Below are 9,326 nucleotides of genomic sequence, written 5' to 3'. Positions count from 1 at the left end.
TTAAAACCAAAGAAAAAACTCACAAAATAATGTCATTTCATTTTTATTGGTTTCATTAATTCATTGGCCAACTTTTTTAGTACTATGTATTTTTTCCTTTGATGAAAGGACTTGTCCATAGGAAGTTATATCTGTGGAAATGGAGTAATCATAAATTTAAGATAGATGTTTGTGGCATTCCAGCCTCCAGTTTGTGGCATTCCTCCAGTTTCTGCCCAAGTGTACATGAAACTGGGCATATTGGTCCAATCCTAAACAATAGCTAATCAAAGTTAACACTGAAACCAGCAAAAATTGCCAGTGCTACAAAATGTAGCATTAGTGCCAGCAGTTCAACTTAAGTAATTGTTTCACAAAGGTTTTGGAGTATTTCATTTTACCAAACCTTAAAGTCATCTGAATGCCATATGAAAGGCAGAACTTCAAATACTCACAACTCTGCATCCCAAATTGTAAGTAAAAATAGGAGATCTGGATCAATACTATCTGTTGCTGAATTGTACATTCCAAGCGCTTAGTACAGTGCTCTGCATATAGTAAGTGCTCAATAAATACGATTGAATGAATGAAATCTCAGGATGGAATCAGTTGATGCCCATCCAGTTACACGTATGATGATGCTCTAGTAGAGAAATGTCCTTTACTTGATGTTGGTGCTTCTCCCACAGAGAAACCTACCATCCTGGGTTTAGGAGACTGCAGTATCTTTCCAATTTAGGATCTACTCACTTCCCCGCATCCATTCAATTGTATTTATTGAGCACTTACTGTGTGCAGAGCACTGTACTAAGCACTTGGGAGGGTACACTATAATAATAAACAAACATATTCCCTGCCCATAATAAGCCTACAGTCTAAAGATGAACTTACAGTCTAGAGATGCTTCTGCCCCTGATCCTCCCACCTGCCTGCAAATGTTAGGGAACCTCAAACCTCCAAAGCTGCCCCCCACATTGGTCCCCACTAACTATGGAGCAGTAGAGATTGATGGAAGAAAAGGCTATTTTAAATAGAGGTGATGGGGGAAGGGATAATGGAGCAAATAGGATGGGGAGTTGGGGGATGGCAGGATAACCAAAAAAAAATGATTTATCCAAAGACAATTGACTGCAACATGGGGTTTTCTCATTGGGTGTGGCAGAGATACCTAGCAGATTGGCCAGTGGGACACACAGATAGTGTAGCTTCAGAGTAGAACTAATGCTCAAGGAGAACATTAGTGGAAAAAAAAAAGCAGCTGAAAATAACTGCCCAAATGCTGAATTCTTATTTGTGGGCTGATAATTTGGTGATTTTTCCCATTTGGTTCTGGAAAGGCTCATTGTAATTTATTCTTGCTTAACCCACAGCAAAATGCACCATGCCAGTGCACTCAACTGGACACCTCTGACCAACATCCTTAAGGCTGTTGGTGACTCAGTGATACAGAGTTGTTCTAGCTATGTCACTTTGGACCAGAATGGACCCAAAGCTACTCCAGGTGGATCCAAATCCAGAAGACGAAAGGAGGGTGAGTTCTGATGTTCTTGAGTCCTCTAAGGAGCTTTATGCCTGCTTCAGAAAGGCCCTGGGGACTCCAGAATTGGTTCAGGGTCTGGTACCATGGGTCATCAACACCCTATTGGAAAATCAATCAATTTATTGAGTGCTTAGTGTATGCAGACCACTGTACTTAAACGTTTGGGAGAGCACAATACAACAGAGTTGGTAGACAGGTTCCCTCCCCACAATGAGCAAATATGTCATGTTTGTACGGTACCCATTTGACATGCTAATTCCTCTGTTTATGATGTGTGTTCCTCCCAAAGTACCTAATTTGGTACAAGGAAGTAACTTTAGACATTGAAGGAAGTAGGCTCAGTGTTATAACTCGAGTTTGTTTGGCACCCATTTTTAAATAAGGTCGGCTTGTAAATCTTCTAAACCTTTGTATTTAATATTGCATGTTTATAGTTTCTATTCCTTATTTTCTCCTTTATTGAAAGTTATTAAAATAAAAACAGCTTATTGGATGTGATTATATTTAAAAATCTGCATTTAACAGGTAATCTAAAAATGTATCTGAAACTTGCCAACAAAATTTCTCTTCAAAATATGCATCTCATGAGCTAAAAGAAAGTCATTGAAAAACTTTAATAGAAACATCCATTTCAGTTCATGAAACAAATTCAATATGAAGAAAACCTCAAGTGTTCTAAAACTGTTGTTTTCATTTCTTTTCTGCATGTTTGTGCATCTCCACTATCTGTGGTTGTCAGCTATCAAATGTTCAAGAAAAACTATTCTAAGTAATTATATTTAATTTCCTGAATACAGTCTGTTTTGCTTTTGTAATCTAAACCCTAAAGTATTCTATTACATCGGGTACAAAAAAATGTGCACTCACACAATCTAGGACTGAATGATCCTAGAGTAGGGAGAGTAAATACTTCTAAAACAAATTGGACCATGGGACAGATTAAATGATATGAAACTATTCTTTCATAAAGGACATTTTTTAAACATCAACTGAAACTTAATTCTGGTATGTTTTTCCTTTGTCTTTTAAAACACCTGTATTGTACCAGAATCAAATTGTAATTAGAGATAACGACCAGAAGATGGTGGTCTTGTCATTCACCTTTAGTTCTAGCTTCATTTGGAATGCAGTTTAATGAGAACATCATAAAAATTCATCCAAAATAACCACCTTTTATCCAAAATGGAAGGTATGAATAAAGCCCGACATATTTAATCTGAGCCATAGTATACGTTTGCAAACAAATTAAATTTATCTCTTGGAAAAAAAAATAAGAGAAAGGGGAAAAAAAGCATTAAAAGTACCTGTACAATTATTCAACTCAATTTTAGTCCAATATAGGACAAATGGGAACCCTAAATCAAAAGTATGTAGAGACATCATTAAAAAACTATCTGGATACAAAATAAATTCCAGCTTTACAAATCTGTGTTCGTGCGTGTGTACGTGAGCACTATCACACAGGAGCATGTCTGTTGGGGGTGGATAGTAGGTTCTTACTGAAGATATTTTTGGCAAGGAAAATACAAGCTTCAAATAGTTATTATGGGGACTAAACTCAAATATCACGCCTCAGTAAAATGCCATTCCATGATAGTGTCATTTTAAGTCACATGTCATTTTCTTTTATCCATTGAAAAAATATGGATAGAAGGACTGGATCAAGGTACTCCTACAAAACCAGTTGAAAGTCAAACATGTTAGTTGAGTGATGTGATTTATCCATTCCTGGACCTGTTCCAAAGAAAGAACTCTTATAAAGCACTATTGGTTTTCCTGATCCAGGCTGGAATAAAGGCCACTGTTGGTCATCAAGGTTTTGCTGGGAAAATACGAAGTACCTCTGATCATTCCTGAGAAGGAATAATCCAGAGCTGGCTGGAATGGCAAAGTGGAAAATAACCCAGATGTTAGGTATGGGGACATAAAGCCAGGTAGTGCCCTCCCTGGAGAGGAATAGGCCAGTCTTAGAGGATTGATCCCTAGCCTAGGATTTAAACGGTACAGGTTGGAATCATTTCCAAATGGAGTGGAACTGGTTTGCAGAGGAGAAAAAGCTGACTTATTCCCTATGGTTCCTATACCTATCCCAGATAGGCTAAAACTGGAAGATCTTTGTAAGACTGTGAGTTCTGATCCAGGGGACCTTTCCAGGTCTTTGGTATCTTGCTTTGGTTCTTTCCCATTTAGGATCTGTTCTATGGCTTGGACCACATCTCCTTTGCAAAACTGCAGAATGTTTTCCAGCCTGCTGCGCCTATGACTCGGGAAAACCTTAGTCAGAATGTCAAGTGGATCTCTCCGTCTTGAAGAAACCCTGAGAAGGCTAGATCTAGAGGCAGCAAAGTCCTTGAGCCATTCATTTTCATTTCCTGATTCCATAGCAGAAGATGCCAGTAATCTAGGACTTTCAGCCCTTTCTGACTGAAGGCTAGGAGACTGAGCAAGTTCCTCCTTGTCTGAGTTTTCTGAACCAGATGGCTTGTCTTCATGATTTCCATTGTACTCTGGTGAAGACCTCAAGGAATACTGATGTGATGTGGCTCCTGGATCTTCTAACCCACTATAGCATGAGTCAACTTTCTGAGTCTTTTGTTCTAGAAAGAAACAAAATAAGCCTAAAATTCAGCAAATCATTATAATTCTTCAGGAGATTCTAGTATACTACAAATCACCCATAACATTTTTAACCTTGTAGCTTTAGAATTACCATTAAAAGTGAAAGTTGCCTTAAACACATTCTATTCCATATAGATCTGGGGGGAAATATAAGCAAACTGCAATGAATAAAATAGGATGTTAAGAACCTACTTTGTTGGATAGAAAATAACTTCACTAGACACTAAGTCTAAATATCTGCTGTTTGCAGCTCAAAAATCTTAATTCAGTTTTTAGATCTGTATGGCTCAAAAAATATGAACAAAATACTAACTTGTATATACCTCAATTTTTTTAACAAGGGGTTCAATCATAGGTAGACTGCAATTTGTTAACCTAATAAGAATATTTTATGTGACAGATTACAAACATGCACAATTTTGAGATTTCCTTGGATGGATTTTATTGAAATTAGGTGATTTGTTTGGTAATGTTTTCTTCTTCTATGAATAAGATCCATGCAATACTATAACTGCTGATCTGTTGATAACAAAACCAGAAAAAAATATTTAGAAGTAAATGTTTAATCCAGCAAACTTTTTTTTATCCTAAAAGCTTTATAAATCTGATGCTTACCTTCTTAAAACTTGTGTTTAAAATATAAAACCTTTGATATGTGCCAAGGTGAAAGATGAGTGAAAGAGAATGAAAAGTCAGTGGCATCAAGAAGATCTCTGAGCAAAGGTAACTGGCTGGAAACTGTCCAAAATGGAACAGTGTTCATTTATTTTGCATTTGATTTTACTATTAAAATGGTTTAATTATGGTTCTAGACTTTAAAAAGAAAAGGGCAAGCTCCTGAAATTATTTCTAAAAAGTGGTATGTAGTTCACTCTTTTGAAGGTTGTTTTCTGGCATACAGAGTTTAAAACAATGCATCAGAACCAAGTAATTGTCTAAAGCATTCTAATCTAATGATGAGCTTTCCAAATGACTCCAAAGGTGTTTATTGATTAAATCTTTCCACTGACTTCTGTCTTTTTATCAAGATATACACTGTAGTTTAAAAAGTATGGCAAGTCAAGTTTTGAAAAGACTTTGGTCCCTGAAATAGTGAGTCTTGTATCAGTGTTATAATAATATGCCATTTTTGGATGCTACAAATAAATTCCAAATGAAAATTATATTTATAGGCTATTCAAGTATCTAAGTACAAAAATAGAGTATCTAAAAGAGGGCAATCAATGAAGAATCATTAAAGTGGAAACTGTTGCCCAAACAAGAATATTGTTGTCCAAATTGATTCAGATGGCAACTAGAAAATATTTCCGTTCACTTCTGAATGTTCTATCATCTGAATTCATATAATCCTCACATGATTATATAAGGCCATTAGAAGCAGTGTTGTCTAGTGGAAAGAGAATGGGCCTGGGAGTCAGAGGATCTGGGTTCTAATGATGGCTCTGCCAGTTGCTGGCTCTGTGACCTTGGGCAAGTCGCTTAACTTCTCTGTGCCTCAATTTCCTCAACTGTAAAATTGGGATTAAATCCTATTAACTCCAATTTAGACTGGGAGCCCCATGCAAGACAATAACCGTGTCCAACCAGATTAAACTCTATGTACCCCAGCACTAGTGCTTGACACATAGTAAGCACTTAACAAATACCATAAAAAATTTCCTTTCCTTAAAAAAAAACTTGGGCTGACCTTTTTTTTTGATTGATCATTTTTACCTTCTTGGCATAAGTTCCCACTTTAAGGAAAATATAGGATGTTTGCAAAAGGTAACAAACTGTCCCATGGCCCTCATTTAGATTCAGCAATTCCAACACATTTTCTTTCTCTCTGATTCCCAAATTTACACATCATTCCTGAGGCATTTGAGTATGTCTGATGCAAAACCCCACATGAGTGAGGATGAGCAATCAGATTTTTAGGTAGTGTGATTTCTTTAGTGAATAACTAAATAATTATATGTTTTTTAAATGTCTTTGGGTTAATCCACAATAACTAGAATTAGTATTTTCATCACTGGTAGGCTCAGTGCAGATATTATAGAAAACTTTCATATTAAGTTGAATGCAAGTGCTTAAAGTATCAACAATGGATTCTTTTCAGGAAATCCACTTACATTATTTTCTATTTACTGGTATTCAATGATTTGTATGTTAGTAATTACACTACAGAAATAGAACAACCAATAGCTAAAGAACTTGAAAGCAGCAAAATTTCAGGGTAAGTAAAAGTACCATGTATTGTTTAAATCATCTTAATGACTTTTATAGCATACTAGTTTCCTTTCTAGTAAAAAAAAAAAAAAAGGGGATTTCTATATCTTGAGACTGGCAATGAATATAGAGATCATTTGGAGAGAAAATTTGGACTCTTCATGTCAGTCACTTTCTTGGATCTAATTAGGCAGCTTTTGTCACTTTACCAGTTCTCCCAAAGGCATTAACTTTGTCACTTAAAGGCTAGACTGCAGCCTACAAAGGATGTGCTCCATTCACTGAGAATATTCCTATCATTATTATTAATCATTTATTGAGCACTTACTGTGTGCAAAGCACTGTACTGAGCATATGGAAGAGTACAATATAACAAGCACATTCCCTGCCCACAACGAGCTCACACCATTTAAAGAAAAAAATGCCAGATTTGGCAACAATTCAGTATCAGGAAAAACAGATCTCCAAACCATCAAGTCACTGAGGGGTTTTTGATGTTTTTGGTTTTTTTCTGGCTGCCAAAGAAGCACCTCTGAAAGAGTACATTTCTTTCTCAGATGTATTATCTTCCAGGCGTTTCTAACCTGCCAAGGAATTGTGAATGGAATAAAGGAGGCTCCATATCTCCATAACTGAAAGGTAGAACAAAGCAACAGTATTAAAGAAGTTAGAAAGCTCCCTGGAGTTGTCCTCTTCATCTTACTTTTCTTTCCCTTGGCCCAAAGGCAAGGAAGAGAAACACAGCTTAAAGCAATTTACTAATTATTCATTATTACAAATCTGGTTGATTCCAAAGTCAATCAGCAACAGCAAGAAGAATGAATCAATTAATGGTATTTATGGAGACCCTACTATGTGCAGAGTACTGTACTAAGCACTTGGGAGAGTACAATCTAACAGTTTGTGGACACATTCGCTGCCCACAACTTGTCTTTCACCTATAATCTGTAGGGAGGTGGATAGCACGGGCACATATAGACGCATGCAAAATACTTCCCTCCGTTAGTCTATGCAATTTACCCAACGAACCACCAGATACTACTACATTTGTGCACGGGACCGTGGGATCCCTCCCCCTTAGTCCATCAGCTCCGTGCGGAACAGGGACAATATATGGGCCTGGTTAGCGGTGATCCACTCTAGTGCTCAGCACAGTGCTTCGGGACGGAGTGATAAGAACGATAACTGGCAGTCGTTAAGCGTTCACTATGTGTCACGCCAATATAAGCAGATAGGACACGGCCCCTGCTCCACATTGGACTCAAAACCTGAGAGAGAGAGAAACGGACGTTTAATTGTCATTTGCCAGATGAAGAACTTGAGGCCCAGAGAAGGATTTGCCCAAGGTCACCCAGCCCGCAACTGGCAGAGCTGCAATTAGAACCTAGGTCTACTGACTCCAAGACCAGTGCTCTTCCACTAACTCAACTACTATTATTATTGAGAAGCAGAGTGGTTTAGTGGCAAGAGCCCCTAAGCGCTAAGTACAGTGCTGTGCACCCAGTAAGTGTTCAATAAATACGACTGAATGAAGAGCCCGGGCTTGGGAGTCAGAGGACGTGGGGTGTAATCCCGACTCCGCCCTCTGTCTGCTGTGTGATGTTGGGCAAGCCACTTCACTTCTCTGTGCCTGTTAGCTCATCTTTAAATGGGGATTAAGACTGGGAATCCCCCGTGGGACAACCTGTTTGCCAAGTATCTCCCCTCAGCGCTTAGAAGAGTGCTTGGCACATAGCGCTTCGCAAACACCGTAAGTATTCTTGTTATCGTTGTAAAAAGTGAGTTCCCCTTTCCCCAAAGCGACGGCCAACTCGCCTCTTCTTTTCTCCTCTTGGTCACCTAGGTTGCTGGCTTCGAAAGTGGGCAGTGCCCTGCTGACCTCTGGTCCTCCAGCTGCCGTGGGGCGCCTGGGTTCCGCGCTGGGGGCTCGGCCGCCGGCCGCCGCCGCCCCCCCTGCCCCGATCCCGGGGTACAGGAGCCTGTGCAGCCCCCGGGCTTCGCTCTCCTCTTGCGCCTGCTGCCGGCGGAGCGCCACCTGCGCGGCCATGACTCGCTGGCGCTCGGCGATCAGCGTGCACTTGGCACAGGCGCAGTCCCGCCAGCGGCAGAAGCGCTTGTGGCCCTTGAGCGCGGACACCACGCCGTGGTTGCGGCAGCGGGCGCACTTGGGGGTCCGCGGGGCCCCGACAGCCGCGGCTCCGCGCTCCGGCCGCACCGCCGAGGGGCATCCGCTGTCTGGGGAAGCGGCGGCAGCCGCCGCCCTCAAAAGCAGGCTCGGCGGCTGGAGAAAGGAAGGGGGCAGTGGCAGCGCGGACGACGGAGGTGGCGGGGGCACGGGAGCCACCGGCCCCGGGGGCAAGAGGGCTCTCCCGCTGCTCCCACCGCCGCTCTTGCTCGCTGCTTCCATGCCGGGGATGGGGGTCGGGAGGACAAGCCCCGGAGCTGGCCGAGCGAGGCTGAAGCCCAGAGAAGAGCGATGCCAAACTTCACGCTGAACGCCGACGCTGCTTTTCGCCCTGGCCGCCCTGGCTGCCTTGGGGGAGGAGAGTCGATGCCATCCCGTCCCGAGGAAGAGTAGCAACGGGTGCTGAATGGGGCACCCCGCCCATTCCCGTCACCCTGTCAAGCCGGGGGGGGGGGGGGGGGGCGGAGGAGCGGGGAAAGTGGGGACAGCGGGCTGATACTGCGAAGGTGGTTTCGTTACCCCGCCGCGGTTTCTTTTCCACTAACGGTAACCGGGGCCTTGATCCTCCAAAACTCCCTTTTATTAAGAGGTTTTGAAACGGTTTCATGCATGTGGGCCGAGCCAGAGGAGGGGCAGGGAGGAGAATAACCGTCTACAGTCGCGGCGAGAAAAACCGAAATTGCAAAATGTCAAAGAAACCACTGTGCCGCCATTCACGCACCTCCAAATGGCGATAATAAATGTCCGGCACGGTCTTGCTTTTTCAAATTCTTCGAAGTGTGATGCTTTTCTTTG

The 9,326-nt window shown here is 41.5% G+C and overlaps 1 protein-coding gene across 1 annotated transcript; it reads right to left on the bottom strand.

Moving 5' to 3' along the window:
- Window positions 1–1,953: 1,953 nt before the first annotated feature.
- On the bottom strand, window positions 1,954–8,932 carry DMRTA1 (DMRT like family A1). Its single transcript, XM_039910742.1, has 2 exons — window positions 8,151–8,932; window positions 1,954–4,102 (listed from the first exon to the last, which is right to left on the bottom strand). Exons 1-2 carry the CDS (start codon window positions 8,751–8,753, stop codon window positions 3,284–3,286), a joined length of 1,422 nt encoding a protein of 473 aa, XP_039766676.1. The 5' UTR covers window positions 8,754–8,932; the 3' UTR covers window positions 1,954–3,283.
- Between the last annotated feature and the right edge of the window lie 394 nt (window positions 8,933–9,326).

Source organism: Ornithorhynchus anatinus, chromosome X5, assembly GCF_004115215.2.
Source record: "Ornithorhynchus anatinus isolate Pmale09 chromosome X5, mOrnAna1.pri.v4, whole genome shotgun sequence".
Taxonomy (NCBI): domain Eukaryota; kingdom Metazoa; phylum Chordata; class Mammalia; order Monotremata; family Ornithorhynchidae; genus Ornithorhynchus; species Ornithorhynchus anatinus.
The sequence above is the reverse complement of the archived record's forward strand: the minus strand, read 5'-3'. Positions and strand labels throughout refer to the sequence as shown.

Excerpts from the sequence above, each read along its gene's own strand:
- DMRTA1 (XM_039910742.1), bottom strand. The coding sequence starts at position 8,753 with ATGGAAGCAGCGAGCAAGAGCGGCGGTGGGAGCAGCGGGAGAGCCCTC. Across the intron at positions 4,103-8,150 it reads AAAGAAGAGGCGAGTTGGCC|AAAGTTGACTCATGCTATAG; the intron begins GTCGCTTTGGGG and ends CAAAAGACTCAG.